The following is a 19,128-nucleotide window of genomic DNA, read 5'->3' as shown; positions in this document are numbered from 1 at the left end:
AGACAATATTTCAAAGGATTAAATCAAGCACCTCCATTTCTAGCAATGGGGCCACTAATATGGTCAGCACTTGCTCTGATGGTGTTCTACAATTTAAATAAAGAACTTTCTGCTGAAAATCTAATCAGATTCATCCTAGAAATTTACATGAGATTTTACATAATTTCGGGGCATTATTTACATAAAAGTTTAGATGAGTATAGAGGCAGCACTTCGCATACCAGCTACCTGATTGCCTATTGAGATAGGGTCACCATGATTCACAAATCAATGCTGTCAATGTAATTATTTACAAAAATCTTGAAGCAAAATTTCATAACTATGATCAGCACATAAAGATGAAAAGACATTCACATGTGTGTGAAAAATACCACGAATATGTCGATGGCGCCTCGTTTTCTTATATCAGTTCTAAACCTTCCTTAAAGGGACCAGAATCATGTAATAATTTCATAACAAGCCTAACCTGCAAACAAAAAGTAATTATTAAACAAATGACAAGGCATGTAGGGTAAGAGTACAAAATCTTCTATGTAGACAAACATTATCAGCAATCTTCTATGAGATGCTTAGGTTATGTCCAATAAGTGTAATAATGTTTTCAAAAATTAACCACTAGGACCAGTACAATGGATATCACTTTGAGTCACCTATGATATTGAAACTTCCTCCCCAAATGGAAGGCAAGACGCCAAACATGTTGAAATCTCAAAATGTACCCAAAAGCTGAAACTTATCTACAATGCGATCCTCCTAAGACTTCAAAAGAAGGATTTTACTTGCAAAAAAATAGTGTTATTTTATCCACATATAAACTTTCATCATATATATAACTCTGGGAAAAAAAGGATAGGGAGGACAAGGAAGAGGTGGAGAAAAAGGAAAGAATGGAAGTGGAACGAATTCTTCCCAATAAATTGGGCATAAGATGGAGCTTGGTTGCTTCAAAAGGATACGATTCTCATGCTGATGGATGATAAATAATTCCTTTAAAATAAAGTACTCACAGAAGTACTGCAATATAGTGTTAATCACCTGAGTTGATTCGCGCACTAGAAATTCCTCTATGGCTGTCCTGAAACCTTCATCCATAAGGTAATGGCAGCTATAAGTTGTCACGGGCAGATACCCACGTTGAATCTTATGCTCACCCTGAGCTCCTGCCTCAACTGTGTTCAGATTGAGCTCAATAGCTGCTTCTATTGCCTGTTATGTCAAATCAAGGCACAAAAAAAAAAAAATTATGCATTCCTTCGCAAGGTTGATGTTCTTCACATGAAAGAATTCTTGGAATATATATAGACCCATTTCAAAATTCTAGGAATACAGTCCATACTTGCCTGTAAGCTTGAGCTTTGTGGTTAAGTGGGTTAACAATCAGTTCTGGCTGAACAGTTCAAAAGTGCATGATCCTAACAGTATCATATTCATAGTCGTAGCCAATCATAATTCATGGATATAGCTGTTGTTTCAAAAACAAGGAAACTTTTCCAGATTGTTCCTCCATTTATGGTACTAAGATAAGAGAGGAGTAGATAATTCTAGATTATTTAGCTTTACGTATACCAACCAGGTCCACACCTGGTAATAGCACGCTTCAAAATGCAAACTTGGATAGTAAGCTCGTGGCTGACATCCCCATAGCCGCCCAAATAAAGTATCACCTCCAATAAGATTAAGAGCACCAGCAACAAGTTCTTCCCCTTCTTCAGCAACAACAAGCAGTACCTGATCCCCCATCTTTGATCCCATGTCGTGGAAGAACTCCCTTGTTAGATAAGGACTACCCCACCTATGGATGATCAACAGCATATCAAAGATGCAGCATCTCAAGCACTCCATGTGATTCAACAAATTTTTAAGACCATACAAGGTGAAAAAAGCATACTGATCGCAGTTATATTTCCATTGTAAACCTTATATTGTTATGACTGGTTGTATATTTGTTTGTGAAAACATTACTTATCAAAACAAATATTTCTATTGTAAAGCACCCCCCCCCCCCCCCCCCCCCCCAAAAAAAAAAAAAAACGAAGAGGTCAAAGGGCAAGGACCAAACTTGTTATCGGTGGTGTTCCTGTAAAATTTATAAAAGGTGTCCCAGTGCCTCGCCTGCAAATAGAACCAAAGAGATATTAGGGTAAGAACTACCAACTATTTTCTGCCTGACCCAGTAAATGAAGAAGATCAAAGTTCCAACTTTGTGTTGCCCACAACATAACCTAAGATGATGTCTATTACTCATTACCTTTATCTCATAACCCCGAAGCCGTTTCATAGTCAAGTTTTGTGCAGAAATCTGCACATAGTAAAATTCAATGAGAACACATGCAAGTTGCACGTCCAATAAACAAGTCAATTGATCTCATAGACCAACATAGTATACCAAGCAATAGACATGTTCAGCATATCACATCAACATTGGCTTCTAAGGATGTTACTGGAAATTGGGGAGAGAGAGAGAGAGATTCTAAATTATGTGCAAACAGAAAACAAAAAATAAGTGGGTTCATACGCTAGAACGAAATATGACAATATGATCTCCTGCCTTTAAATATTGCAATTGGTTTATGCATGGTATAACAAATCAATCGACAAATCATCCAAACTAAATTATATACTTCTTACTGTTGGGCCATCACTCAGAACCCCTGAAATTTACTACAACAAAGTAAATCAGAATGGAAACATTCATCCCCATCATATGCACCCTTAAATCTCAAAAGACTAAAATCCTATAAATTTCATTTTGGAAGCTCAAACCCATTAATTTACTTGAGCATTATAAATTGAACTCCATGGAATACCCATACTTGTCCAAACTCTTGTCAAGAAAAAAGGCAGAAAAACAGTGCAGATTTATTTGATCATACGAAAATTCATGAACAATATCCTATGTGGGCTGCAAATTGTGGATATTCCTGCCATGAGTTGTAGAAGGCAACTAAACATGCAAGTACCATAAATATTTCATTTTTTGTAATCTCTCAATCTAGGATTTTATTTGTGTAGTTACTTTGCTTGATTTCTTATGGTATCATAAAAATCTAGATTAGTTTCCGTCAATAATTTAGCACCAGCTACATTGATTCTGTGATCTTCCTATCATTCCTATCACTTCCATGCACTTTTCTCTAGATTCATCCATCCCCACTTTATATCTGAATTCAAATGAACATTACCAATATTTAAACCTTGAAGTGAATCTTAACCAGCAGTAATGAAAGTCAAGTAGATCACTACAAACGAACCACCAGTTCCTTGTTTCGCTTGAAGAAGAATTTGCTCTTGCGTGCAAGGTCTTATTTTTACAACTAAACACACGCGCACGCACATACACACACAAAACAATATTTGGAAAGACCAGACCAACCTTTTTGCGTTCTTGACGAATATTTTTCCTCTTACTTTGTTTCATGTCCATCAAAAACTCATCAAAACTGCAGCACAAAAAGAGATCCTCTCACACTACATTATTTGTGCATAAAACTGAGTCTTGCAGCTAAAAAGACGAGGCATTCAGAGATTTACTGCCACAACTTGTTCTAATTATACAATGCTTAGACTTATGCTGATGTCTAAAAGAGGAAAAGCTACTGAGGTAATTCTTACAACAATATCCTTCCATGTTCAGGTACTTTTCTATAAAAATGTTTGTCTTCAACCTTGAAGACAGAAAAACTTGGCAGGATCAGAAACCAGAAGGGATGAATTACTCGCAAATAATATAGAGTAGAATATATGCCTACAGAAATTATTTTTCAGCATTTGGTAGGTATGCCTACAAAATTCCAGCCAAACTGAATAAGCTGGAAGCCTTAAAGAAAACCAAAAGGCAATCTATATAATATTGCAGAAGTTCATGACTCCTGGGCTTATTTTTCTCCAGACCTTATGATTTGGCCACCCTTGTAGCCAAGCTGGATCAATCAATAGATGTGTGTGTGCGTGTGTGATATATGAAGAAATGACATTCATCGGATTGTCTTCAAGGGATGTGCCAAGATGCAGCAATAGAATTTGATATAAAATAAATAGATGAATGAAGAGCAATGACTATGTAAACCAATTATCATATTAATGAAGTCATGGTACCATGACTAAAAAACTCTTTTAGTATCACTTACTTCTTATAGTTACGATTTTTCCAGTGGTACTGCATTCCAATCCTCTGCAGAAAACCTTTTCCCTTCAGTTTTTGCCACTCATTTTCAGATGGGAAGGTGATATGCAGCGATGAAAGCTGGGACTGTAAAACATATAAAATAACCTTAAGTAACCAGGGCATCAAAACTCAAAGCAAGTAATCAATTCTTGGGTGGATCACAATACAAAGGTAGAAAAAACCATAGAAGTGCTCTTTACTTATCTAAATATCTTAGTGAGGAAATCTCATAATGCAGTTGCAATCTTTTCGCCTTGAAACACAATTTGTGCTTTGATATTTATGATTGTGTAGATCACAATCATAAGATTAGCTACCATTTTGTGCTTTGATATTTAGATAAGCCCTTTTTTTTATTTTTACTTATCACTTATGAGATTGTGTTTCAAGGCGAAAAGATTGCAACTGCATTATGAGATTTCCTCACTAAGATATCAGATCTTTTCCTCTTTAATAATCATTTTCCACCTCTTGTAAGTAGAGACAAAAATCAGAGGAACCCTTTGCTTATCTCAGCAGAGCACCTGCAAAGCATTTCTCAGTTTCTTCTCTCCCTGCTGAATTAAACCCAAAAAAAAAAAAAAAAAAAAAAGAGAGAAATTTTACGTTATGTGTGTTTGTGTGTAATTTGAACAAACGTTACACCACTCAATAACTTTTTATTATAACAATACTTTGCAAAGCCACATCATTAGATTAAATATCCTCTCAAGGTTTATCTTGCAAACCAGATTTCACAACAACTTGATTTTTTTTGTATTCTTAGCACTAATCTAGAAAATAAAAGGAAATGATATATCTGATTTAGACACAAAAATAAAAAGTCACGTTGCTTCATGAGTCCCACATGGATACAAGTGGAGGAATTTTTCAGTTACCAACTCCCACAATAATGAGTCTCATTTTTTCTCAGAGTTAGTGAAACAACTTCTTTAGTCAAAATAAGTTTGCAATAGATAGAGAGCAGAGCTATATAAAATAGATTAGCGTGAACAAAGTGATGTATGAAAATAAAGAACCATTTGATAAATCCAACACCTTGGCCGCTAGATCCTTCAGAGCAGAGACCATAATGTCAAAAACTTGATCTTTGAAAGGGGTATTACGAAGTAAAATTCTTGGACCAGTTACTGGAGTAAAAGGTACACAGCATTGCAACTTTGGATAATATCTTGCCCCAAAACTGTAGTATGCATCAGCCCAAGAATGATCAAAAACAAATTCACCATAGGAATGGCTGCAGAAAGAAATAAAAGCAGATTATCATCAGGAAGGAGTTAATATAAGGAATTTTAGAACAAAGTACATCAGAACTTGTTGTACATCAGGTTTGCTCGACAGAGGTAGGTACATGAAGTGGTCCTGCCTTGGAGGGGTTCCCCGTCATTTAAAAAAAAAAAAAAAAAACTTGCTGTGTTAACAAAATAGCAGATGCTAAACCTTTTAAGATAGAGTGGAACAACACCTAAAATATTTTCACATTCATCCTTAGCAATTATGTGACGCGGCATCCATCCAGTTTCCTGAAACAAAATTTAAGCTGATAATTGATACAACAGTCAAATCTTCAGTTCATTCACATCAAACACATGGTTAAAGACATATAATATTAACTGAGATATCTGAAGGATCATCAATAGAGAATTTTTTTTTTTTTTTTTTAAATGATTACTCACAATCTTTCACATGAAAATGAAGTTATGGTATTTTCCCCACAAATAAAGCAAAACCTTCCACATTTTCAGTAACATGAACAAGGAGGAAGTGAAAACCACCACAGAGAACAACTGTATAAGCAAACACACACACAAAATAAACTATTGACCATTCAATTTAGCTCTTGAGTTAAAAAGAGCAGAGAATATTCATTTCAAGTGCTAGGTAAGCTAAAAGGTATGATACTGAAATGGTCCCTAAAGAAATAAATATATTTCAACTTATAGAGGTCTGGTATGAAGCAAATGATTCCTAACCTTCACTGCAGAGCCAGACTCCTCTAAGCACGAGAGAAAACCATGAGTAAGAAATGGATTAGATTTTGCAGGACCCGTGGCATCCAAATTGCACGCATCCCAGCCACTGGGTGAAACATCTAAGATTGAAGAAACAACTGAAAGTGATATCTTTTTAGGTTTCACCTGATTTGCTGAAATGTCCTGAATATAGAATCAGTGAAGTGTGAATAGCTACAGAAACTACAAAGAACAAACAGATAAATAAGTAGTCATGAATTCCAAAGGACCGTCAAAAGAAGACACCTCCGGGGCTGACCCTGTCAAAGTAAAATCCCCAAGTGAAAAGTCCACTTCTTGTTGTGCCACAGACTTCTTAGATTCCCAAAATAGTGCACTAATTCTAGGTATCTGACCTGAAGTCCCCGTTACTTGTCTACATTGTGATCTCCCCTACAAGTCAAAAATCAAATGCCAGTTTTCACTTCATCTATAAGTATAGGCTCAATCCATGGTAAACATAATGTGAAACACATTTCAATCCTCTTATAGTAATGGCCCTAATTAAACCACTACTCAATAATCCAAAGTACAGGAACATCATCTTTCATTGGCAGGAAGGTTTCTAATTTACCATATTTAAAAGAAACTTTACTAATTGGTAAAATAAAAAATGTGAATTTTTCTACACACACAAATACATGTATATATATAGTTTTATTTCAGATCAATTAAGGGAATGGCAGAAAGGGCATACCATATGCCAGAAACCAAAATCCAAATTCTCCAATCCACTGGATTTTTTTTATGCCATCATACCTATATATGCTACATATACTAAAACCAAGTAACTCATAGCACTATTACTAGTCGCAGTATATAGTTTCTGATTCTGAATATAATTCTGCATTATGCCAAGATTCTCCCCCCCAAAAAAAAAGATACAAAGCAAACAAGCAAGAAAAAAGAAAGATGTAGATTGATGCCGAGATTCGAGAACAAATACCCATAACCTAAAATGCATTTCTAAGAAACTTTGAGAGGCAAAGGGATCCAAACAATCACTCACATAAATGTACAACATCATTTGCTATATACACCGTGATATCAAAACTCAGAGAGAGAGAGAGAGAGAGCCTTACAAAATGAGATGGGAATTGGCCTAGAAATGGAGAAGGCTTGCAGTAGCTCACTGCCACTGCCATAGCCGCCAAGCTCAGTTGCCTCTCTCTCTCTCTCTCTCTCTCTTTCTCCGTCTGTGTGTGTGTGAAGCTGATTAACAATGATCAAATGGCATGCAACGTGGCAGACTAAAATGCCAGATAGATGTGATATGGTACTTTTGAGGTCGTTCTCAACCTCCTTTCGCCTTTGAGAAACTTTTAGTAACGAAGTATATACATTTCGTCGCTGGACGTTTCTATTACGGCGATTGTTTCAGCTGTCAAGTCGACTAATTCCTCTCAACAAGTTTAAGAGTATTTTGCATGCCAAATGCCTCCAAAAGCCAATCATTTTTTGCTCAATTTGTAACTATCATTTTGAAGTACTACCTTTTTTTTCTGATTCAATGTAAATTTTTTTGAGATCTACAATTATGAAAAATTGAAAATAATTACCCACAAGAAGCTTTTTATAAACGCAGATTATTCGCTTATGCTACGTCACTAAGAAATTCTCAAGAACCTTATTAGATTCCTAATCATTCTCAGAGTGGGTTTAATCACATTTTAAGTAATCCAAATTCTTAAGCATTACATTCCTGAAAATGTGAATGCGGGAGGGAATTAGATTCTTCAAACCAAATGTTATGTTAAAGTTTGGAACTTTTTGGAAGAAAGAGTAATGCTAGAAGCTTAGACCCTACAATCCATTAATTTACAACTATTTTACAACTTGCTAACACGTGTCAACGTGAGATTGAAACAATGTGAATCAATTAAAAAAAATGTTAACACCTTCTAATCGCATATTGATACGTATCAACAAGTTGTACGTTTTTTATATATAGTTTCAAAAAGAACAACAACTTTATGATAATGATCACAATATTGAAAGAGTAATTCTAAAAGGAAGACCAATGTTTTCTTTGTGTCATTCCAAAATTAATGTGACTTTGAAAATCATAATTTGATCAAAATTCAATTGTAATCTACCATAAATCCAATTGTGAATGTAAAAGCCATATCATTTTTTGGAGGACATGGATCTTTTTTTTTAGCATGGTCATACTATCTCACTTATGGCTAATGCTAAGGAGCATCACTTTTTCCAGATGAATTCCGGAAAAAATGCTGCTCCGTAGCACTTTTTGTACAAACTTAAGTACTAAAAAAATAATTAATCCTAAAATTAAAGCTGTCGAATAAAGTTACCATTCGATAACAGCACTAGGCTCAAATGAAAACTTATATATGTAGAATACATACAACTTGAATATATATATATATATATATATATATATATATATATATATATATAGCCCTTTTACAAGTACAGACCAATAGTACAAAGCCTCGAAAAATAAAGAAACATGCATGATTTTAACCAAAAACTTGCTTATAGTGATAATATTGTTACGGAGGTAAACCACATGGATTTATGAATTCATTTTGAAACCATAACAATTTATTTATCACAAGCAATTTTTCCTAAAAAACAAAGAAGAGGGAGGTGGGGGTCGATCTCTCCCACCTCTACAAAGAGAATAGTGGTCTGGTGTACCCCACAGAAAAGGGGGGAAGGGATGGAAATCCACCCTTTTTCTTTTTCTTTTTTAAATTTTTTTGTCTTTTTTGGACATAAATGAAAACTTGCAAAAACCCATTGACTCAATTCCAATTATAGTACGAAAGGTAGCAAATTATTGTATGACAACTTCCAAAAACCAATGATCCAAGCCCAAGACACAATTTTATTTAAAAAGTTAATTAGAAGCTATCAAATTTTTCCAAAAGTCATTTTTCAAACTAGCAAACTCTTAATTCGTTTGACTAACTTTTTGTTGGAGGGAAAAGAACCTTTGTGGGTATAAAAAGGCATTTAGACTAATATATATTAAAGTAATGGTTAAGTAATTAAATTTACCTCTTCATATCAGCTTAAGCTTTTGAGATAATTAGTAACTTACATGATATCATAGCGATTTGGTTAACACCTTGTTGCCGTCTCTTCCTTTAGTTTAACAATAAAATCTAAGAGCCATATCTTAAAGGAACAAATCTAGATAATCTGGATTTATTGTGTAGTAAATCTCAGAAGTCAAAAAGGCTGACCGTGCATGATTTGGGCCTTGATTCAAGGGATGTGCTCCCTCTTCTCCAGTCTATATAATAGACTATTTGTAAGCAAAAGATACATAGTGAAATAGAAGAATTCATTCTTCTTCTAAAATTTAACATGGTATCATAGCCAGGTTCTGGGATCGAACCTTGACTCCGTCAATTTCACCCCCCATTTCAATTAAATATTCCACATGTTGAGCATCACCTATTAAAATGAAGTTTGAGCCCACACGTGAAAGGGAGTGTTAAAGTAATGATTAAGTGATTAAATTTACATTTTCCTATCAGCTTAAACTTTTAGGATAATTGGTAATTTAACAATATTATCTTTATTTTTTATTTTTTAAATATATATATATTCTATCAACCCATGCACAAGAGAGGACTTAAAGACCCCATCAAGTGTGCATTGTTTGTATTCGACTTTCATTTACCATAAATTTCAAGAGAGAAAGTGAAAATATGGATGAAAATTGTGTGAGGAGAGATGTGTTGCTGCTGCTGCTGATGATCTTTATTGTACTTGTAGTGCAGGCCGATGACCCTCCCCCTCCCTCTCTCCCTCCGGCGCCCTCTTTTGTTTTGCCTCACGTTCTTTCTCCCCCTCAACAAGATACCCCTAATTGGATCGACTGTTCTACTAAGTGGATCGGGGTTTGCGATAAAATCCCAAGTCTCAAGGTGTTAACAAAACTAGGAAGGGGATGGGGTACGTACAAAGGTTGTGTGCATCTTATACTAAACTTTTGCAAATTTCCCTCTGATATTGCCTTTGATTGTGCTTTTAATCGTGTGAGATTCCCTAGCAACAGTGTTGGTTTTGGTATGAAACTCTTATATATACCCTCTCTCTCTCTCTCTCTCTCTTCTCATTGGTATATGCATGGCTATATACACAAGTACATGCATGTTTATGCATAGACATGCATATGGCTCTCTCCCAAATTTCATGGTTCATATAAGCAAGCACGTTTTAATGCATAGTGATTAGTGTGGACTAGGGTCTTCATGTTTATGGGATATTGCAAGCACATTTTCATGCATAGCCATAATTGTTGACATAATCTTACAATCACTCGTAATATTGCAGATACAGGGAAAGCAAAAGATTACACGGAAACAGGCTTCAACAATTAATTGCAACAAGAATTACTAGCCTATTCTCAATACAATAATATTTACTTTTATGTATTGAAAAAATTATAGGGCTATTAGCCCATGTCACGTGAGCATTGTATAACTGTAGTGTGAAGAATACTAGCATTTCTTTTTTGACAATGAATGACCTTTAATTTTTGTCGAGTGAAAAAATCTTTTTTAATTGAAATTTTAAATGAGGATTTGCAACGGTCAATCTACCTACGTGAGACCAATTAAAACCAAACACGTGGATAAAAGGGTAAATCATTTTCTCTCATTTGTCACACACGAGTATTGTTTCTTGATCATGACGATACGTAATCAAGTTAGTCCATGACAATAACACGTGGATTAAAATTTCTCCCTAAGTTCATATGATGTCTCTCTATTGAAAAAAAACCCAACCATGTCACTTTCAATTCCTCAACATGAGTCTCTAAAGAGTAGTTCCATCGGCTGAAAACCACACTTCATAAAGCGGGGGTCACTAGTTCGAATCCCTCTCCTTGTGAAGACATGTAAAATAAAAACTCTCCAACATGAAAGGATTCTTATCTCCATAGTTAGTCTAATAGAAAAGTCAACTTGTGCAGAATAATTTTTTTTTTTTTTTTTTTTGTGAGAACGACGTGTCTCCTTTTGGCCTTGGATAGGGTTGTGCGCAGGTTGGGGCGGGCCGGGTATTGCCCATTTCTAGCACCCGCCCCACACTATGCAGGTTTGAATATTTTAACCCGTCACCTGCATGCAATTTCTATTATCCGCTCGGGGCAGGTTTGCAGGGCGGGTTTGACAAATTCAGCAGCCAACAAGGTCCAGGCAGAATGCAACTTCAAGTCTTCAAATCTTCAACAAAAACCTTAACAAGAAGCATAATTGAAATCAGTACTTCAACAAAAAAATCCAACCAAACATAATCACACCAAAAATATAGTCAGACCATACATGAGTCTACAATAAGTGGAAAAAAAAAAAATTCATAACAAAAATTCATTAACAACAAAAAACCCCAAGATTACAATATAATCAAACAATACAAATTAGACCGAGGGGTGAAGGTCACGAAGGTCATTGTGAGAGCCGAGAGAGAGAGAGAGATGAGAGAAAAACCTGGGAGCGGACGGTAGAGGCTAGGTCAGTGCTCAGGGAGAGGCGAGATAGAGAAGAGCGCCGACAATGAGAGAGTCTGAGAGAGTGAGAGTCAAGAGAGGAGAGGAGCGGCAAGAGTGAGATCTGAGAGAGTGAGAGTCGAGAGAGGATGGGGGCACGTCAAGAAATTGTTGACGTGTTACATTTGACACGTCAAGAAAATATATTGAAAATAATAAGAGAAATAAATTATATGATCACTTATTTTTTTTAAAATACTATATACTTAAAACTAAGATAATACATATATGTATTAATATTCCTACAATATTGAAAACGTGATATGTATTAATACTTTATCACTTTAATTAATAACCATATATATTTTGTTACCTACTATTAATTAATAGCCATAAATTAAAGAATTTAAAGCACATATATATAATAACCATATATAGTGAAAGCATTGCATAATTTTTATTATTTATTAATAGCCATATATATTTTGTTACCTAATATTAATTAATAACCGTAAATTAAAGAATTCAAAGCACATATAATAACCATATATAGTGAAAGCGTTGCATATAAGAGACAAGAGCATTAACTAGTTTTATAAAATTTTAATGGGTTTGAATATATCTCTTAATGTATGATGACATATACCAATTAAATTTTGTTACTTAATATAGGTACCAATTAATATTGTTATCTAATTTTGTTAACCAATTAATTAAATTTTGTTACTTAATATAAGTACAAATAATTAATATTATTAATTAATTAATTTTTGACGTGTGTAATAATGGCACGTCAGTAATTATTGACATGTCAATAATTATTAACGTGCCAAAATGACACGTCACTATTTATTGACGTGCCATTTTGACACGTCAATAATTATTGACGTGCGAAAATGCGCCACGTCAATAAAGTTTTTATTGACGTGTCACTGTAGCCACATCAATAATTATCGACATGGCAAAAAGTGTGTTACTATTTGCCACGTCAAAAACACCCTATTTTTTGTAGTGAAGGTAGATAAATTTTTTGTTTTCTTTTTTGTTTTTATTTTATTTTGTTTTCTCTCGTTCAGTTGTGGCGGGTGTTATTGTGTTCATTTTGGTAATGATTTGAGGATGGATTTTGAAGATGGGTTGGGAAATACTGCTCCTAGTTTGTATGATTCAGGCTGGGTTGGGAAATAATGCTTTATCCCACGCATATTCAAAATTTACAAGGAACAAATTATCTCCCAAAACTTTGGAAACAATTATAATCCGTTTTCCAACAAGTTTTCCCACAAGACAAGATTGTCCCCTACTCACAAGCCCTTCAAGTAGGGGTGCAAAGGCGGTTACGGTTAGCGGTTAGTGCTACTAACCGCTAACCGTAACCGCCTTAGCGGTTAGTAGATTTCACTAACCGCAACCGCTAACCGCCTAACGGTTAGCGGTTAGCGGTTAACCGCCGGTTAGCGGTTAGCGAAATAGATAACCGCCCGCTAACCGCTTTTTTAAAATTGGGTTTTTTTTTTTTTTTGCTTTTTGGGCTTTCTTTAGGACTTTTTGGGCTTTTTTTTACCCTCATTTTTTTTTCTTGTATTTTTAACATCTTCTAAATCCTAAATTCCTAAAGTATCTAATAATGCTTTAATTAAATTGTAGACATGTAGTTATAAGTAATATATTGTTTAATTCAATTGAATCAATTGTGATTATCATTGTACATGAATCATATGATTAACTTGTAGACTTATGACTTATGAGTTATGTCATATTATATATGCATTATTTATTATTATATAATCATATGATTTAATGATCAAGCCATCATGTGATATAATCATATCAATTATAGTGATAATATATAAATTACTAAAATTATAATGATAATACATTAATACTTAAATTGTGTTTATAAGTAACACATTGGTCATTGTTTAATCCAATGTCAATTACTTAATTTGATATTATACGAATCATATCATCATTGTACATTAATAATATGATTCACTTGAAGTCTTGAATAAAATATTTGAATTGTCATTGAATCATATGATTAAGTATTGATATTATACATTTATATTATTCATATACATATGTAGACTTATATAGACTTATAACATATATAGACTTATAAGTTTATAACATACATTGGAAATAAGTCTCTAGATATTTAATTGTTGTATTAGTATGAATTGATATACTTATGGGTTATGTCATATTATATATGTATAATTTGTTATTATATAATCAAATGATTTAATGATCAATCTCATGTGATATAATCATATAAATTATGGTGATAATATATTAATACTCAAATTGTGATTTAATTATTTTTTTAAAAAAAATTTAATTTAATGATCAAGTGATTATATGATATAATCATATAAATTATAATGATAATATATTAATACTCAAATTGTGATTTAATTATTTTTTAAAAAAATTGTGATTTAATGATGAAGTGATTATGTTATATGTATAAATATTTTTATAATTATAATTATAAAAATATATTATATAAAAAGACGGTTAGCGGTTAGCGGTTACGGTTAGTAGACCCAATAACCGCTAACCGCTAACCGCTAGGCGGTTATAGCGGTTAGGCGGTTAGCGGTTAATGCGGTTAGACGGTTAGGCGGTTAAGCGGTTGGCGGTTATAGCGGTTAGCGGTTAGTGGGCGGTTTTTAACCGCCCGCCTTTGCACCCCTACCTTCAAGTGTCTGCTAAAAGCACCCAACTCCCTTCGTACAGACTACTAGAAATAGTATTCCTTCTCCTCTAGGTTTTTTTTTTTTTTTTTTGGGTTAAATCTCAACCGTTGATTGTTATTTTTTTATTCTATTTAATCCCAACCGTTGATTGTTTTAACAGCACCGGATCCAGTATTTTCTACAATAAAACATAGGCATGTTAGAAATTTATATTAATTATTATTACAATTTATTACTTTTAGATTCAGAATAAATACAATGCACGCCATGCATTTCCTATAAAATCGAGTATTGTTTCAGGTAAAAACCAACATAAACATTTCTTTCATTTTTTATGAGTAGCAGCAGTGCTAATTGATCTTATCGTGCAAGAAAAGATGAATAAAGCAAAGAAAGTATTTGGTAAGAAGTCACATATATATGTATCTTTATGTTTTCACTTACTATTTTAAATTGCTTTATTTTATAGTAATGCTGAATAATATATAGTAGAAAATGAAGCATTTGGTTTCACTTTCTTTAATTTCTAGGAAAGATAGCATTCTCATCCGATTATCTAAGGCTCTGTTTACTTCGATGTAAAATGATTTTCGTTGGAAAATATTTTTAGGGAAGCCATTTTCCCTGAAAATGTTTTTTGTCGAAAACATTTTACGACGTTTACCCGCCAAGAACCCCGACGGGACTTGACCGGGACCCGCCCGGGACTCGACCTGGCAAGTCCAGGGCAGGTCCCAGGCAGGTCCGGTTAAGTCTCGAGTGGGTCTCAGGCAGGTCCGGTCAAGTCCCGGGCGGGTCCCGGGCAGGTCCGGTCAAGTCCCAGTCAAGTCCCGGTCAAGCCCTGAGAGGGTCTCGGTCGGGTCCGGGCGGGTCCCAGCGGGGTCTCGGTCAAGTCCCGATTATGTCCTGAGCGAGTTCCAGGCAGGTCCCAGTCAAGTCCCGGCAGGGTCTTGGTCAAGTCCTAGGCAAGTGCCAGTTAAGTCCCGGGCACGTCTTAGGCGGGTCCTGACGGGGTCCCGGGCAGTTTCCGGGCGAGTCCTAGTCAAGTCCCGGTCAGGTCCCGACGAGGTCTCAGGCTGGTCCCCGGTGGGTCCTAGTTAGGTCCCGGGGGATCCCGGTCAGGTCCTGGTCAAGTCCAGGGCGGGTCTTGATCAGGTCTTGGGCAGGTCCGAGCGGGTCCCGTTCAAGTCCGGTCAAGTCCCGAGCAGGTCCTGGGCGAGTTTAGGTCAAGTTCCAGCAAGGTTCTGGGTTGGTCTTGACAAGGTCCATCGATTTAAGAATGAGATGCTCACAGAAAACCGTAAACCATTTTTTGAAAATTAAAGAAGAATTTTCGGTCAAAAGGAAAATATTTTCTATTGACCACTATTTTACGTCGAAGTAAACACCGTAAAATGCGAAAATCATTTTCTGGAAACCATTTTACGTCGAAGTAAACAGAGCCTAAATGTACTCCCTATTTTAGCTATAAAAAAAATTTCATTTGCCCTACTTTAGCTACTTTCATTTCAAAATATCTACATCTAGCTTTTTAAACTAGGGATTAATGTACTTTTACTATTCTATTTAAAAAATTTCTTTATTTTTTCTCTAATATTCATATGTTTGAAAATTTGTCTTTTCCTAATGGTTTATTTTAGAAAATTTGTCTTTTTTCTAACAGTCATATTTTTGAAATTTATCCTTGCGGAACAAAAGAAAAAAAAAATGGAAGGAGAGAGAAAAAGTTTGAATTTTTTTGGTTTTTTTTTTTTTGTTTTTTATATTTGAGGAGTGAACTGTACGAGTAATTCTGGAAGTCCCTCTTGTGTCTCTCTTGAGTCCCTTTAAGAATGATGTGGCTATTAAAATTACCATTCGATCAAAATCTAATGATGATCAATCACAAGCCTAATTGTAATTTTAATAGCCACATCATTTTTTGAGAGATTCAAAATGGACACAAGAGAGACTTATAGTATTACTCGAACTGTACACCCCACATGCTTTCCAAATTTTTCCTCATACTAGGGAACCGGATGGAGAGTAAAAAACATGCATTTTACTATTTTGGCTTTGCGAAGTCAAGATTTTTCCATAATAAGGAGTCAGATAAAAATGCTCTAAAACGATTAGTTAAGGAATTGTTATTTGAGGAGAGAAAATGAATCCTTACACCATCATCAACGAATGCATCGCTCATCACCACCTTCCACAATACACATCTAGTCGTCTTTACATTTATATATTTTTTCCAATTCTTGAAAATGTATTTCTATAAATTCATATTTTTGTGCACTAATATATCCAAATTTCTATAATTGAAGGAGATTAGTTAAAAGAGAGAAATCCTGTTTACCTTGTTTTGTTACACAAGGAAAAAAAAAATGGATTTAGGTTGACAATTAAATTTTTTTTTTTTTTTTTGAATTAAAATTAAAAAATTTCACATATTTAAGGTTGATAACAAACATTTTTAAGTACTTACTATTATTGTAAAAAAATTTAATATTATTATAATTATTATTGTAATTCATTTCATTACTCTCACTTTGAAAAAGTATATATACCCCCCTCAAATTGTTTTTTTTATTTTTTATTTTTTTAAAAAAGTAGTTTCTTTTAGTTTTTAGTTTCTTTTTTTAATTTTATGAGGGGTAATTTTATTATTGAGGAACATTAACATTTTTTGGTAGTGTAAGAGAAACATTGATACAATTGAGATAGTTTGTGCCTTTGTGGGAAACATTAATTAACACTAAGGTGTTAGCTAGTTTGAAGGAGACATGTATACTTGTCATTTTTCTTTTTCTTTTTTTTAATGAATTATAGATAATTTTACATTGTATCAACTATCAAGACATTATACTTGACAAAGTTTCTTCATTCGTATGTTCTTCGATTTCTTTATATTTTGTTTTCTTCAGGAAAGTTGGGCTCAAAAAAGTCCAAATCAGCCAAACCATGCCTAGAGCCTCAACCAGAAATTCAGCCAGCGGACTCTTCACCTAGTGAACCTAATAAGCAGCAAGAGGAAGAAAAGACTGAGACACTGCCGCCGTCACGGCCACCGCCACCATCACGGCCAGCCCCGCCACCGCCACGCCCAGCGCCTCAACCAGGAATTCAATTTGTTCCCGATGATCAAACGTATCAACCGTCGTATCCTCCAGATCATAATAATACTTATCGTCCCGTTGAGACTAATTGGAGTAACCATGACGAGTTTGCACAGCAAATCACTGACAATTTCTTTGATGTTGCACCTGTTTATCACAATCCTGGTCAAGCTGAGAGCTCTGGTGCTCCCGATTGTGCTGGACCTTACGATCACTATCGTAATTAAGTTATTAATTATATCAAACTTCATGTTTTATCATTTATGCTGGACTGAGATACTTATCTAACATACTTTGCTAATATGTTTTGGCAATGTTTTTATTTTTGATTTAATAAAGTATTTTGACATGAAATAAAGATACTTTCAAACTTTAAGAAACGAACCTATTGTTGATTATTGAAAGTACCTACTTTCAAATGCATATAATTGTTAATTGTACTGTTATCTTTTATTGCCAATACAATATACTACAAGAAAAAATTGATTATTAGCGTCGAGTTCTAAAAGTTCAAATGTTGTCGTAATTGGTCTTTAGCGTTGGCTCATCAACGATAATGATGTTGATGCAAATGCGCTCACCCTAATGCTAATTAGGGTCGACACTAATTATAATGACCAATGAGCAACAACAAATGTCGCAACTCATAATATTTAGAGTTGACATTGATGGATTTAGAACTTGAAACAATATGTAAAATGGACATCAGTCGATGCTGATAATAAGGAATATTCATAGTCGACTTTAAAGTCAACGCTAATAGTTTCCTTAAAAATAATAAAATATTATCAGCGTCACATTTAATTGTACGTTTGTATAATTACCATATAATAAATTCTTTTACTATCAGGGCATTCTTTTTGAGGAGTGCTAGGCTTACAAACAAATTTTACAGAAAAACTTTTACAAACTGATGTGGCACAACATGATTAGGTTTTTCAAAATTTGAACTTATCTTATATCCAATCATGTTGTGCCACATCAGTTTGTAAAAAATTTTCTGTAAAATTTGTTTGTAAGCTTAGCATTCCTCATTCTTTTTAGTATAATGAGTACAATAAAATTTAACATATATATATATATATATATATATATGTTCGCTACAATTAATGATTCGTTATAGTATATGTTTCTTGTAAGTTTCAATCATAAATTCTAACCATGTTTCTTTAGTATTTTGTACAATTAAACATAGGCATGTTAGAAATTTATGTTAACTATTATTACAATTTATTACTTTAAGATTTAGAATTAATATAATACACATGATGTATTTCTAATAAAATCCATTAATTCAAATCATGGGGCATCACTCCGGTATTCAAACATAAATATTTCTAATATTCATTCTTAATTATGAGCAGCAGCTGTGCTAATTGATATTATTGTGCAAGAAAACATGAAGAAACACTACAAAAAACAAGGACTTTATTGACGTGGCAAGCAGTAACTCATGTTTGCCACGTCAATAATTTTTGACGTGTCTAAATAAACACGTCAATACAAAATTTTTTGACGTGTCGGATTTTAACATGTCATAATAGCACGTCAAAAAATTTTGGCCTGTTATAATGGCACGTCAATAATTATAATTAATTATAATTATAATTAGGTAGTAAATTAATTATACAATATGTATTAAAAAAATTAGGTAGTAAATTAATTTTAATTGGTATGA

General features: G+C 34.0%; 1 protein-coding gene across 2 annotated transcripts; it reads right to left on the bottom strand.

The window, feature by feature from the left end:
- Positions 1-98: 98 nt before the first annotated feature.
- Positions 99-7,378, bottom strand: LOC132179922 (acyl-CoA). Of its 2 annotated transcripts, XM_059592731.2 has the most exons (13): positions 7,260-7,378; positions 6,424-6,570; positions 6,139-6,321; positions 5,631-5,688; positions 5,489-5,531; positions 5,204-5,402; positions 4,128-4,249; positions 3,374-3,440; positions 2,249-2,299; positions 2,060-2,112; positions 1,582-1,792; positions 1,036-1,206; positions 99-466 (listed from the first exon to the last, which is right to left on the bottom strand). In XM_059592731.2, the coding sequence occupies exons 1-13, from the start codon at positions 7,320-7,322 to the stop codon at positions 401-403; spliced, it is 1,434 nt and encodes a 477-aa protein (XP_059448714.1). In that variant the 5' UTR covers positions 7,323-7,378; the 3' UTR covers positions 99-400. The 2 variants fall into 2 exon arrangements, with proteins under 2 accessions (XP_059448714.1, XP_059448715.1); XM_059592732.2 differs by lacking the exon at positions 5,489-5,531 and having other exon boundaries at positions 5,606-5,688.
- Positions 7,379-19,128: the final 11,750 nt, after the last annotated feature.

Source organism: Corylus avellana, chromosome 4, assembly GCF_965113065.1.
Source record: "Corylus avellana chromosome 4, dhCorAvel1.hap1.2, whole genome shotgun sequence".
NCBI lineage: Eukaryota > Viridiplantae > Streptophyta > Magnoliopsida > Fagales > Betulaceae > Corylus > Corylus avellana.
The sequence above is the reverse complement of the archived record's forward strand: the minus strand, read 5'-3'. Positions and strand labels throughout refer to the sequence as shown.